The 15,828-nt window shown below is 40.3% G+C and overlaps 1 protein-coding gene across 1 annotated transcript; it reads right to left on the bottom strand.

Moving 5' to 3' along the window:
* Positions 1 to 347: 347 nt before the first annotated feature.
* LOC113288569 lies at positions 348 to 2,803 on the bottom strand. Its single transcript, XM_026537646.1, has 2 exons — positions 2,489 to 2,803; positions 348 to 2,032 (listed from the first exon to the last, which is right to left on the bottom strand). The coding sequence occupies exon 2, from the start codon at positions 2,030 to 2,032 to the stop codon at positions 677 to 679; it is 1,356 nt and encodes a 451-aa protein (XP_026393431.1). The 5' UTR covers positions 2,489 to 2,803; the 3' UTR covers positions 348 to 676.
* Between the last annotated feature and the right edge of the window lie 13,025 nt (positions 2,804 to 15,828).

Below are 15,828 nucleotides of genomic sequence, written 5' to 3'. Positions count from 1 at the left end.
GGGAATCCCATGTAGTATCTACCTAACATGGCTTATGTAAGTAAGCAGATCAGACGAGCATGCAGAACGAAGAATGAAAATTGTGTGCAGATCAAATACTGAATGTCCATGAAGCCGAAAAGACATGACTTACCTGTATAAAGTGCTCGCGAAATTACAACATCATGGAAAACCTGTAAAAAGACATTAAATACAAAATTAGTTAACACCATCAGAAGTTAGAAAATGAAACAGACCTCGAACACCATCCACTCAGCAGGATCTCCATCAACCGATACATCTGAAAAAAAATAAAAATAAGGACTCTTCCTTCTCAACACCATCATCTTAATTCAAAAGACAGGTAACAACCAACAACCCTTATATTAGACAATAAGAACACTTTATCCACCAAGATTCTTTACAATCCAATACAGTAGTAATAACAAAGTGCGGGAGAATTCATCGGTAGAAATATGTGTCACAGAAGGAAAAAAGCGAAAGTCCTGAAACCTATAAAGATGTTACAGTTATATTTTCAGTTTATAGTAAAAAAAGAAACAAAAGAATGACTGAACTAGGAACCATTAGCTGATTTGTCATAAAACTATCTCCTGATATGATATGATATTCAATTCATTACACTTCCTAGTGCTCTTGTAAATAGCTTTCTCGGCTAAGTTGTGCTGTTTCTTGGCTACTGGGGTGCCATTGCTGTTGGTGGTGTTGTTCCTGCTTCCGACGGTTCAACAAGTTCATCCGCTCGATTGCCTTCTTGATCCAACAGTCCAGTAAGAAAACCATCGTGGGGGAAGTTAACTTTCTCAAAAGCCGCCTTAAAGTCACAATTCAAAGAAGTATTACTCCTTTCAGGAGTGTCAATATCAATAAACTTGTAGGCATCTGGAATGCAATCAGCCATCTTCAAAAGCTCGCCATCACTACATTCACGAGATTGATGAATAGCAACCCGCTTCATAGGACTACCCTTCTGAGGAATACCCTTCTGGCAGCGTTCAGGAGAAGAAGAAGAATCATCCTCAGGAGATTCGAAAGAAGGAGAAGAATCATCCTCAGGAGATTCGAGAGAAAGAGAAGAATCATCCTCAGAAGATGATGGAGGAGGAGATGAAGATGCTGTTCTGATGTCGTTCTTCACAGCTTGCAATAGTTGAACCAAGAGCTTGTACCACCTTTCTTGATAGATGTCAGTAGCGTTTGATAGCTTTTTGCGTAGATTCCCAAGTAGACGAACGACGTTACGACGATTTTCTAGAACTTTTTCATTCACGAGACGACTGGGAACCCTTAACGATGCTTGTCGATTTGTCAACTTGTGAAACTTGTATAGATTCTCGTCAAGCTTTTGTGGTTGCTTGAAACGGCGAAGATACTCAATCAATGTTTCAATTAAATCGTAAAGGCAAGGTAAGAGGAACTCTTCACTTTCCTTGGCATGCTTTAAATCTTCATCACCAAATTGTTGTATATGGTTGGAATAAAACGGATTCAGCTCCTCTAAGATAGGTAGTATAATGTGCGATAATCGCAATAAATCCACAACTAGCTTCCTCCCATCTATATCTATCTCTTTATTGGTCGTCATTGGTTGAGAAACCAATAGGTCTGTTTTAATCAACACGATGGAGTCAGCCATTCCATCTAACAATTTCTGCTCATATAATGACGAATCATCCTTCTCCAAATCTGTAAAATGCTGGCGGATTATCTCAAGATGAGTTCGTAAATTCCCACGCCTTTTCGCAGCATATATAATCATCATATTGTTGAAATGTACATCATCTTTCTCTAAATCTGATCTAAGTCTATTTGCCATTTCCGCATTTACTAGATGTAGGTAAGATAATAATGCTTTAGCCAATTGACTTTCTAGTTTTACAAACTCATTGGTAAAATCTTTAACCAGTTGAATCTTATCTGTAACAACTCCCAAACTTTCAATAACCCCATTTAGCAATTTAGTTAAATCCCCAGTTATTAACATCCACAACTTCTGATTCACCTTTTCATCAATATCTTCTTTATCACCCATCTGTTAGAGAAAACACATTAATAATCCAATTATTTCCTAATAAAAGATTCATGTTTCCGAACTAATTATCTCCTATTATTAATCACAACTAATTATCTCCTATTACTGTGCTTTTCATGTAAAGAATCAAGCCCTAATTTAAAGTAAAAATAATATCTTTATAAAGTAAAAAACGAGTCAGATTGATGTTTCCACGAAATCATGCACTAAACTCTCCTACCGAAAAATCTTCAAAACATATCCCCAAATAAATACAACCCTAATCTAAGAATAAACAAAATTAGATCCCCAATTTGGGTTCTCCTTACAAGAACCCTAATAAAAGACAGGAAAATCTAATCAATCAGGGTTTCTAAATCTTCCCTAATTTACGAAGAAGAAAAAAAACCCAAATTTTCTCAAATCCCCAATTATCAGAGAGAAAGAAAGAAAAACCTAATTTAACAATTTTATTACCTCGATTAAATTCGGTGTTACCCACAATTTCGATCCCTTCGTCTTCGAGTAAAATACCTTCGGCTTCGAGTTAAAGAAATATGATCCCTTTCAAAAACAAATATTGCCCTAATCTGAAAAGCGATTGCACTAATTTTGAAATCCCAACAAGTTTTTGAGAGATCTTATCTTCTAATTTGAGAGAGAGAAAGAAAGAAAAAGAGATTTATGCTCTAATTTTGATTGAGAGATATCGATTTGATATCTTAGAGACAAATCAAATCCTAGGGTTTACTGTTCTTCGTTGAGAAAAACGACCGTTTTTTTAAGATGGAAACACATTATATATTGAATAATAAAGGACCGTTAGGTGTTTGAATAATTACTACTTCTTATTACTACTTACGATTACTCTGTTCAACCGACTTACCATTTTACCCCTAGTTAGTAGTTACTTTGCCATGGAAAATACAGTTTTACTACTCTTATTTGCTACTAACCGACTTCTTTTCTCACCAAAAAGCATTTGGGAAACAATAATAATTACTCAGCCTGTTGATTACTACTAGTCTTTTAGGTGGTTACTATTATATTATAGAAGATAGAAGATGGTTTGGAGAGAGCTGACGGCTCGCTATCAGAGCATTTCCAAGAGAAGTCCAAAAAAAATTTTATGTGTATTTTTTATTTAGTCATTTTATTTATGGGGTCTAGAAAACCATAAATAAACCATCTCTAACAGCGAGAATTTCAACTCTTAGAATTTACAGAAAATTAGTTAAAAACATGATGTGAAGGTGTAACCGTAGGTGTAGATAACACTTTCTTGAACACCTTCATAGTTAGTAATTGGTCCTTCCTAACTTGTAAGACACTACTGTCGGAGATGGATTTATGCCAAACGGGGATATAAACCCTATGTGTCACTAAAAATAAACAAATCTTCCCTCTGTTGGAGATGCTCTTAGTCAAGGTAGCATAGATTTGACGACGAACTCCTCTTTTTTCTTTTTTTCAATACGGCACGGCCAGACCCATCCACTGCTAATCCAACCGTCACCCCAGAAACGGAGCTAGTGTAGTGTAAGTGCACATCCTCCCAAACTAGCTTTCAAGCTTAGAATTTCTAATATTTTGGGACCCATGCTTATTTTTGTTATTTTGCGCTCCCTAAAAATACTTTGCTTCCCTTTAGTGAAGTTTCTAGCTCCGCTCCTGCACCACCCATCAACAAGGTTCAACCTCAGCTCTGTCCATAGAGAAAATTGGTGAAATGGGATCCAATCTTAGTAGAAATCAATCCTCTTCTTCTCGTCCCCACTATGGACGAAAGGAGATGTGTTTACCACTATAGTAGGAAAAAAACGAGGCCAATAATTAACAAACACATCTTACAATGCTTTTTCAGTCTTCTCGAAAATGTACAAGTGTCTTTACCTTATTTACCGAGGGTTGAAAAGGCCATAACGCCAAACTCATATCCATATGCAGGCACTTGTCTAAGTATTTACTGTGTTTGCGAGTAACAGCGGGAAAAATATTATTATTATTATTATTATTATTATTATTATTATTATTATTATTTTTTATTTTTTTATTTATTATTATTATTATTATTATTATTAATCAAAATCAATATTACAAGAGATGGTGGGTAGCCTAGCAACAAGTTGGGCACCAACACCTTTTTGAATAACGATCCCTAACCTATGAAAAGAGAATTGCCTATCTTGAAGTTGGCATCATGTCCTGCCATGCAATTCCTTAATCTCTTCAGGAAAGTTAAGAAATCCGTACTAAGCTCACCAAAAGTGGAGAAAGCCAAAACACCGAACCCATACCCGAGAGAAGTGCAAACATCTAAGTATTTAGTGTTCTTGCGAGTAATTGCTGCAGAAATAGCATGACCTGGTATGAAGTTGCGTGTTTTAGCACTGGTAAACGGAGAGACCCCAGTGACGTCAAGAGAAACATCCTTCCCATCTACCCAATTATAAACCATTATGTACGATGGACGAAAATCCTTATTATTGATGACGCCCAAAGAAACCTCTTTTCTAGCCGCAACACCAGCTCTGTATCACATGTCTGCCAGAATATCTTTTACTAAATCATGTCTGAATTTAAGCCCGAACTCACTAACACAATGGATAGCGTGATCGCTAAAGATATCCATGAGTTTTCCGCAACAGGTACATTTATTACCTTCCTCAAAAAAGGGTATAGCTAAACGATATTGTAAGACCGAGCTAAACTGCCTGGAACCAATTGCCTGGTTAAGCCCAGGAATAGGTATTGCCTTAAGGAAATCCATAGCATGATCAAATCTATTACATTGCCAAACAGTAGATTCACGTGCAGAAAAAGAAAAGCGAGAAGGTACCTTTTCCCTGATAGCTCCAAAGTAGATAGCAGCCAATGACTTCATGTAATGGGGGGAGGCATCATTAATGTTGAAATCAGGAAGGGGGATCCCACAAGCTTGTGTGAAGCTCTGCAAAGTATTATGGAAACCAGGGCATAAGTCGATTGTTGCAGGCAGCCTCAAAATAGAATTCTGCAAATGCTGGGTCTGTGCCTAAGATGCAAGGTAACAGTACTGCATAGTATCTGTCATAGTAAGAATACCCAGACCACCATCTTTGATGGGGAGAGTGGCTAGTCGTTGTTGGACTAAGCCAAAACCAGCCCCATCTCCGACTATAAGACGACGAAGATACTGCATAAGATAATCATCAAAGCGCGTGGCAACATTCTGAATCGCCTTGGGGAAAGTAGTGCGTAGGGCAAAATATAACCTCGATACTCCAGTACAGTTGCGCAAAAGAAAAATTTCACACTGAGGATCATGCAGCTCTTGAATCTTGTCTATGAGCTGAGAGGTTTTGTCAACACTGTTCAACACCACATTACTACAGAAGTTCATATCTAGGCTGACTGGTCCACCAAGCAATTTAACACCATCTTTTGGCTTACCAATATTCGCAGGAAAGGCAGTATCAGAGTCTCTTCTCGGATCATAAGAAGGCAAAAATAATTTCGTCTTCGAAATATTCAGATGTAACCCGTAGCCTGGTCCATCCTCTTGGAGAATCTTCAATGCCTTAGACACTTCCACAGTGTCACCTGCAATGGTGCCATCGTCTAAATACCAGGCATGGAAATCCAACGTACAAGTGGCTGCAATCTTCTCGATAAGAGGGTGCAAAGCTAAAGCAAAAAGAAGGGGACCAAGAGGGTCACCCTGCTGAACCCCTTGTGTCGAGGAGAGAATGTGCTCTTGATAATATAGCCTGGCAGGTTGCATATAGCAGAATTCAACCCAACGAGAGATGCTAGGGCAGTGTGTTCTTACCTCACGGATAATAGTGGATCGACCAACCATGTTGAATGCATTCGAAAAATCTATTAATAACATAGATTTGGTGTTATCAGATCCATGCAGTTCGAGCAATCTATTCGCCGCGTGTAGAATACCCTCCCCGCCGTAAGGAATGCCAACTCCATATTGGTGATTGCCAAGATAGTTGTTCAAGTTTTTGCAAACTGAAATAGCTTCTAACTTAGAACACAGCCTACGCCAGATGGTACCTACCGAAATTGGTCTTAAACCACCACCAGGTTTAAGTAGTGGGGTGAAGGGAGCACTGGCCACAAATTCACTAAGGGAAAGAGGACATTTACCTGCAAGCCACAGGTTCACGACACCAGTAATCGACAACAACAACTCATCAGAAATCGCAGCACCAGCTCCACTCATGGCGTCCAACAAGTGCTGAGGGCGGAGACCGTCTCTGCCACAAGATGTCCCCTTGGGGAAGCTCTTCAAGGCTGCAAGTACAGCCTTGGAAACAACAGTCAGGAAAGGTGTTGAAACAACTTCTGTGGGTATAGTTGGAGGTGGAGCATGTGGATGTTTCTGCTGGAGTTCGAACAAGGTGTCTGGGGTAGGTGGAGCAACGCCACTAGAAGAAAGAATGCGAATTGCTGCTGTGTAGTGGCCATAACTCAGCTTTTTTCGACAGGCTACTAGATGTTTCTTCGTCTTCTTTTTGCTGGGAGCACGCTGTTTAAAAGCTCTTTTGGTCAGGCCAAGCAATTGTTGTACCAAACTGATGCATCCGGCAGGTTCCCTCCAAACCAACAAAGCTTTGTTTATAGCAGCAGTATGCAACTTCTTTCTCATACCGGAGCGTTCCTCACTGGAACTCTGAGGTTCATACAAGTTTAGTATACAAATTGGCAGCAGTAACAATCGTATCCAGGCCGCAATGTCCATAGGATTAGCTAGAACAGAATCTAAAGCAGACTTGAGAGCACGCGAAAAATGTAGCCTGCAGTGTGGAGGAATACTAACAGTCGTAGGTATTTGTCTTTGCAGCATCAGGTTTAGTATCTCCACAATAAGGCCTGCAAACTCTTCACCACCTGCAAGCTCTTCACCCACTAATACACCTGCACCAGCGTTATCCACTGCACCCGCATTGCATGGTTTCGCAACACCATGAATCAGGAAATCTGCACCAATTCCATTGAACGGCCCTGGAATGAAATCTGCAGAATGCAACTTGTTTTTGCAGGCCATTTTCCATGTATGGGTAGTCATGCATTTGGTGCATAACCAGGATTCCAACTCCAACAGATTGCCTTCCCATGCTGTGAAGCAGCTCTCGATTGTCTGAATTCTTTCTACGCAAACCAGTCTGGCATTCTCTGTTGGAAAGTGATGGTCTTTCAGATGTCTTGTTAAACCACTCCTGGAGTACCCCAAACCACCAGGACCTCCTTGACAGCCATCAAAAGTTGCGAAAGGACAAGGAAGCTTATCACTCTGCGAAGATGAGGCCATGGAGGATTGGGATTCAGGGCTGCCATTCCTACGGATTCCTGAAGAAGCTGAAGAACGTTTTATGGGCATAGAATAATCTAAGGGAAAGCTGAGTCTGAGAATCAGAAAAACCCTAGAAGAACTATGTCTTGCATCCCTATATGCGATCAAACAATAAACAAAGAGGAAAAATGGTGATGTATGCTTTGAATCACGGACAAAGGCAGGGATTATTATTATTAATAATCAAAATCAATATTACAAGAGATGGTGGGTATCCTAGCAACAAGTTGGGCACCAACACCTTTTTGAATAACGATCCCTAACCTATGAAAAAGAGAATTGCCTATCTTGAAGTTGGCATCATGTCCTTCCATGCAATTCCTTAATCTCTTCAGGAAAGTTAAGAAATCCGTACTAAGCTCACCAAAAGTGGAGAAATCCAAAACACCGAACCCATACCCGAGAGAAGTGCAAACATCTAAGTATTTAGTGTTCTTGCGAGTAATTGCTGCAGAAATGGCATGACCTGGTATGAAGTTGCATGTTTTAGCACTGGTAAACGGAGAGACCCCAGTAACGTCGAGACAAACATCCTTCCCATCTACCCAATCATAAACCATGATGTCCGCTGGCCGAAAATCCTTATTATTGATGACGCCAAAAGAAAACTCTTTTCTAGCCGCAATACCAGCTCTGTAACACGTGTCTGCCATAATATATTTTACTAAATCATGTCTGAATTTAAGCCCGACCTCACTAGCACAATGGATAGCGTGATCGCCAAAGATATCCATGAGTTTTCCGCAACAGGTACATTTATTACCTTCCTCAAAAAGGGGTATAGTTAAACGATATTGTAAGACCGAGCTAAACTGCCTGGAACCAACTTCCTGGTTAAGCCCAGGAATAGGTATTGCCTTAAGGAAATCCATAGCATGATCAGATCTATTACATTCCAAAAAGGAGCTTCACGTGTAGAGAAAAGCGAGAAGGTACCTTTTCCCTAATAGCTCCAAAGTAGATAGCTGCCAATGACTTCATGTAATGGGGGGCGGCATCATTAATGTTGAAATCAGGAAGGGGGATCCCAAAATCTTGTGTGAAGCTCTGCAAAGTATTATGGAAACCAGGGCATAAGTCGGTTGTTGCAGGCAGCCTCAAAATAGAATTATGCAAATGCTGGGTCTGTGCCTAAGATGCAAGGTAACAGTACTGCATAGTATCTGTCATAGTAAGAATACCCAGACCACCATCTTTGATGGGGAGAGTGTCTAGTCGTTGTTGGACTATGCCAAAACCATCCCCATCTCCGACTATAAGACGACGAAGATACTGCATAAGAAAGTTCACATTGAGGATCGTGCAACTCTTGAATCTTGTCTATGAGCTGAGAGGTTTTGTCAACCCTGTTCAACACCACATTACTACAGAAGTTCATATCTAGGCTGACTGGTCCACCAAGCAATTTAACACCATCTTTTGGCTTACCAATATTCGCAGGAAAGGCAGTATCAGAATCCCTTCTCGGATCATAAGAAGGCCAAAATAATTCCGTCTTCGAAATATTCAGATGTAACCCGTAGCCTGGTCCATCCTCTTGGAGAATCTTCAATGCTTTAGACACTTCCATTGTGTCACCTGCGATGATGCCATCGTCTAAATACCAGGCATGGAAATCCAACGTACAAGTGGCTGCAATCTTCTCGATTAGAGGGTGCAAAGCTAAAGAAAAAAGAAGGGGACCAAGAGGGTCACCCTGCTTAACCCCTTGTGTCGAGGAGAGAATGTTCTCTTGATAATATAACCTGGCAGGTTGCATATAGCAGAATTCAACCCAACGAGAGATGATAGGGCAGTGTGTTCTTACCTCACGGATAATAGTGGATCGATCAACCATGTTGAATGCATTCGAAAAATCTATTAATAACATAGATTTGGTGTTATCAGATCCATGCAGTTCGAGCAATCTATTCGTCGCGTGTAGAATACCCTCCCCGCCGCAAGGAATGCCAACTCCATATTGGTGATTGCCAAGATAGTTGTTCAAGTTTTTGCAAACTGAAGTAGCTGCTAACTTAGAACGCAGCCTACCCCAGATGGTACCTACCGCAATTGGTCTTAAACCACCACCAGGTTTAAGTAGTGGGGTGAAGGGAGCACTGGCCACAAATTCACCGAGGGAAAGAGGACATTTACCTGCAAGCCACAGGTTCACGACACTAGTAATCGACATCAGCAACTCATCAGAAATCGCAGCACCAGCTCCACTCATGGCGTCCAACAAGTGCTGAGCGCGGAGACCGTCTCTGCCACAAGATGTCCCCTTGGGGAAGCTCTTTAGGGATACAAGTACAGCCTTGGAATCAACAGTCAGGGAAGGTGTTGAAACAGCTTCTGTGGGTATAGTTGGAGGTGGAGCATGTGGATGTTTCTGCTGGAGTTCGAACAAGGTGTCTGGGGTAGGTGGAGCAACGCCACTAGAAGAAAGAATGCGAATTGTTGTTGTGTAGTGTCCATAACTCAACTTTTTTCGACAGGCTACTAGATGTTTCTTCATCTTCTTTTTGCTGGGAGCACGCTGTTTAGAAGCTCTTTTGGTCAGGACAAACAATTGTTGTACTAAACTGATGCAGCCGGCAGGTTCCCTCCAAACCAACAAAGCTTTGTTTATAGCAGCAGTCTGCAAATTCTTTCTCGTACCGGAGCGTTCCTCACTGGAACTCTGAGGTTCATACAAGTTTAGTGTACAAATTGGCAGCAGTAACAATCGTATCCAGGCCGCAATGTTCATGGGATTAGCTAGAACAGAATCTAAAGCAGACTTGAGAGCACGCGAAAAATGTAGCCTGCAGTGTGGATGAATACTAACAGCCGTAGGTACTTGTCGTTGCAACATCAGGTTTAGTATCTCCACAGTAAGGCCTACAAAATCTTCACCGCCTGCAAGCTCTTCACCCACTGAAACACCTGCACCAGCGTTGTCCACTGCACCAGGCGACGCATTGTGTGGTTTCGCAACACCATGAATCAGGAAATCTGCACCATTTCCATTGAACGGTCCTGGAATGACATCTGCAGAATTGAACTTGTTTTCGCAGGTCATTTTCCATGTATGAGTAGTCATGCATTTGGTGCATAACCAGGATTCCAACTCCAACAGATTGCCATCCCATGTTGTGAAGCAGCTCTCGATTGTCTGAATTCTTTCTACGCAAACCAGTCTGGAATTCTCTGTTAGAAAGTGATGGTCTTTCAGATGTCTTGTTAAACCACTCCTGGAGTACCCCAAACCACCAGGACCTCCTTGACAACCATCAAAAGTTGCGAAAGGGCAAGGAAGCTTATCACTCTGCGAAGATGAGGCCATGGAGGATTGGGATTCAGGGCTTCCATTCCTACGGATTCCTGAAGAAGCTGAAGAACGTGTTATGGGCATAGAATAATCTAAGGGAAAGCTGAGTCTGAGAATCAGAAAAACCCTAGAAGAACTATGTCTTGCATCCCTATATGCGATCAAACAATAAATAAAGAGGAAAAAGGGTGATGTATGCTTTGAATCACGGACAAAGGCAGGGATGATTTCTGGTTTTCAGTCGCCTGAAAATCTCCCCCACGATCGCCGGAGCTTCTCTTTCCTCTAGATTATTATTATTATTATTATTATTGTGTCCAACAAGCTACTATTTTTACGGAAATGCTATTCAGTGCTCTGATCACAGCACTACTTACAGCTCAAATCCATGTGTTCCAGTATTATTGGTCAAGATTGTTAAGCTGTGACCCACCTTTTTACCAAAATCCCCAAATCTAGGGTCTGGATGTGGTTGAGTGCTAAGTAGTGCTGCAATAAGTGTGTGGAATAGCAGCTCCGCTATTTTTAAATTAATATTATTATTATTATTATTTTTAAATTAAATTATTGGATAAGGATTATTACATGAACTAGTTGGAAGCCTAACAAGCTAAGCTCCAACGACATACTACTACATTAATTGAACAGGTTGTCGTGCTAACCTATCAGCGAGCCTCATGGTTAACCTAGCCAAGGGAGCCGAAGCGGGAGGGGGAGATGAGATTGTGTCACAAGGGGGGCAAGCTAACACTACCTTCCATGTTATTATTATTATTATTTTATAAAGAGTATTACATTAACTAGTTGGAAGCCTAACAAGCTAAGCACCAACAACGTACTACTACATTAATTCAACAGGTTGCTGTGCTAGTGAAAATGCTGGGGTCTAACAACCTCATCCAATAATTCGATTTAGAAATCTGTATGGACTAACTCCAATATACTTTCTAGAGAGTCAACTAGATAGTCAGACTCAATCTAGAGAAAAAGTATATCAAAGAGTTAATATCTCGATCTCTCGATTTGATCTACACTCAAGCAAATAGAAATTTGCGAGTCTTTATCAAATAAAAGAGAGATAATTTGGATGGTAAGACCAATATCCAAGTGTCAATCAATTTAAATCAACAACCAAAGGTTGGATATTCTAATTGATTGATCTTAACGCACAACCTGTGATATTTCAATTATATAACAAAATATGATGCGGAATAGAAATAACACAGATACCAGAAGTTTTGTTAACAAAACCGCAAATGCAGAAAAACCCCGGGAGCTAGTCCAGATTGAACACTACACTGTATTAAGCCGCTACAGACACTAGCCTACTACAAACTAACTTCGGTTTGGACTGTAGTTGAACCCTAATCAATCTCACATTGATTCAAGGTACAGTTGTGCTCCTTACGTCTCTGGTCCCAGCAGGATGCTACGCACTTGATTCTCTTAGCTGATCTCACCCACAACCAAGAGTTGCTACGAGCCAAAGTCGAAGACTTTAATAAACAAATCTGTATCATAAAGAAAAGTCTACGATGATAGATAAATTTGTCTCCCACAGATAAACCTAAGAGTTTTGTTCCGTCTTTTGATAAAATCAAGGTGAACAGGAACCAATCGATAACCCAGACTTATATTCCCGAAGAACATCCTAGAATAATCAATCACCTCACAATAATCTAAATCGTATGGTAGCAAAACTAGATACTGCGGAATCACAAACGATGAGACGAAGAAGTTTGTGATTTCTTTTTATCTTTCCCTATCAGAGATATAATCTCAAGCAAATTATTCAATTGAACTCGTACGATAGAAAATGGCAAGATCAGATCGCTCAACTACAAGAGAAGTAGTTTCGTTTGGCTTCACAATCCCAATGAAGTCTTTCAGTCGTTAACCTACAGGGTCTCGAGAAGAAACCTAAGGTTAAAGGAGAACCGACTCTAGCAAAACCAACTAGTATCACACAGGAGGTATGGGGATTAGTTTTTCCAGTTGCTACATGTCTTATTTATATAGTTTTCAAATCAGGGTTTGCAATCTAAGTTACCTTGATAACAAAGCATTCAATATGCACCGTTAGATGAAAAACCTGATTTAACCAAGCTAATATCTTTCAAACGTTAGATAAAAACTTAGCTTGTCACACACAAATGAAATGTATTTCATTTAGGTTTGAGTAACCGTACCTAAACGTGTACACTTAGTTGGTTCACAAATAGTTAACCAATGGTTATCCATATGATAACTTTCATATTAACCGTATTCATCTTCTTCACAACTAGTTCAAATGACTTCAAAAGAATTAGTTGAAGAGTTGTTCAATTGCTTAGGTCTTTATGAATAAACACAATTGAAGCAAAATTGGATTGATTCACTTGAATCAATTCATGAACAATATAGCCACGGTTTGCAAAGATTGCATTCCTTATTGATTTATTTTTTAAGTTCATGAACTTCCGATTTGAAAAATATAACCAGCTTGGGTACGCGTACGGGTACGTGTACCATAGCTACCGGATTTGAGTATAGAAACTCAGCAGAAATTTTCGGTTCGAAAACTTCCGTGGGTACGCGTACCTAAGGTGACTGGTTTAACAGTTTGCAAACTTACAAACTCAGCAGAAATTTTCGGTTGAAAACTTCCGCCGGTACGCGTATCCAACCTGTCTCCTTCACCAATACCATATGCACACATATGCACACACTTGGTTTCCCGCACATGGATTTATACACTAATGTGAGAACACACTATATACGCTTATATCCATAGTTGCTTACGTAATCTCAACTCTACATCTCAATCATTGAAACATTCTTCTATAATGTTATAACAGTCGTTATTCACAATTATCGTCATCAAAGCTATTTTCAAGATTGAAACGTCATCATGACTTCCATCACGGGTTAATATGAAAAGTGGTTAAAGCAAAAGCTTACCAACACATATTTTGAGAAAAGGATAGGCGAGTAAACTCGGCTCGAAATAACAAATGTGCATGTATGAAAACTATCATACTTATACGCCTTTGTCTCAAGAGTAGGAGATAGAGAGGTATACTTTTGAGTGATAGATAAGTTCAAGTCTCCACATACCTTTTAGTCGGATGAAGTTCCACTGGTTCCTTGAGTAGTTCTTCGTCTTTGTAAGATGATCGTCGTGGAGTCTGGAGCTCAACTACACTTAACTGTCCTAGTCCGAGACTTAGATATAGCCTAGAAATCAAGACATATAGTTTTGACAACTAAACTTGACAAACATGCTTGAGATAGAAACGCATGGAAGTTCGACCGAGCAATGCTCTAACAACTAGCCTACTAGCGAGCCTCATGGGTAACCTAGCCAAGGTAGACGAAGCGGATGGGGGGCTGAGATTGTGTCACAAGGGGCAAGCTAACTCTACCTTTCATGTTAATTCCTGCAATATTATTATTATTATTATAAAAATCACCCTTTAAGGTATTTTAAAAGAAAGAGAGATATTTACACAAGAGTTGGTGGTAATCGGGTAACAATCTGTGCACCAACACATTTCTAGATAGTCAACCCTACCCTAGGAAAAAAAGCACCTCCTACTTCGTTGTTAACATCGTAGTTGGCTAAACAATTCTTCAATTTCTTCAACATAAAAATGAAATCTTCTCCAAGTTCACCTAGTGTCGAGAACGCCAAGACACTGAAGTTGTACCCATAAGTTATGCATTTCTCCAAGTATTTGTTGCGTTTACGAGTGAGTGCAGCCGCAATGGCGTGTCCTGGTGTAAAACTATGAACCCCATTACCAGCAAAAGGCGAGACTCCAATGACGTCAAAACAGGTATCAAGACCATTCTCCTAATTATGTATGAAGATGTCAGCAGGCTTGAGGGCACTGTCGGTCTCTGATGAAGGTCCCAAGGATACCTCTTTTATAGCTACAATGTATGCACGGTAGCAAATGTCCAAAACCACGTCTCTAGCTAAGTCGTGGCGGAATTTAATGCCAACCTCGCTTGCACAGTGGAGGGCGTGATCACCGAAGACATCCATTACACGACCACAGCATGAGCATGTAGAGTCGTCAGGGAATAGAGGTATACCAAGTCGATATTTGGGAAACAATGCGGAATTGGCATGGGACAAATGTCTATTTTAGGCCTGGGATAGGAATGGTCTTCAAATAATCCAGCGCGTGCACTATCTGGTTGCTCTGCCATAGCATTGTGTCCCTAGTTGTCAGTGTAAACTTGGATGGTATCTCTTTCTTAATAACATCAAAGAATTGTACTTCCAAGGCTTTCATAGGATGGGGGGCAGTAGAATCAACATTGAACCTAGATATACCGCAAGATTCCATGTATTTGATGAGGGCACATTGATAGTTTTGACACAGTCCTGAGGTATCGACTGAAGCTAGGATGGTATTCTGCAAATGTTGTGTTTGGATATGCAAATCCATGTAACAGTAGTAACTGGTGTCAGCCACTGCATAGACACCAATACCACCATCTTTAATCGGTAATGTGACCAATCTTTGTTGCAATGGACCAAAGCCTGCGCTGTCGCCAGTAACCAATCTTTATTATTATTATTATTATTTTAATGACGCCACACGGGGCTTTTATTGAAAACCAAAGAGTATGAATTATTATTATTATTCTTTTAAAAAAAAATATTATTAATTATTATTAGATAAAGAGTATTACATTAACTAGTCGGAAGCCTAACAAGCTAAGCTCCAACAACGTGCTATTACATTAATCGAACATGTTGTTGTGCTAGCCTATCAGCGAGCCTTATGGGTAACCTAGCCAAGGAAGCCAAAGCGGATGGGGGGTGGGGGGGTAAGATTGTGTCACAAGGGGGGAAAGCTAGCTCTACCTTCCATGTTGATTACGCCATTGGGGGCTCGAACCTGGGACCTCCTGGAGCGCATGAAACTTTGGAAACGGGATGACCAGCTGAGCTAGGGGCCCGTTCTTATTTATTACAAAACGCAGAGAGAGGCATTTTATTAGAAAAAATAAGGTCTTTTACACATCAGCAGCAGGTATCCTAGCAACAAGCTGGGCACCTACACCTTTTTGAATCACGATACCAAGTCTATGAAAAAGGGAGTTACAAAACTTGTAATTAGCATCACGACTAAGGAGACAGTTTCGTAACCTCTTCAAGAATGAAATAATTGTGTCACCTAA

Source organism: Papaver somniferum, chromosome 6 (genome assembly GCF_003573695.1).
Source record: "Papaver somniferum cultivar HN1 chromosome 6, ASM357369v1, whole genome shotgun sequence".
NCBI lineage: Eukaryota > Viridiplantae > Streptophyta > Magnoliopsida > Ranunculales > Papaveraceae > Papaver > Papaver somniferum.
Note: the sequence above shows the minus strand (reverse complement) of the source record. Positions and strands in the feature narration are given on the sequence as shown.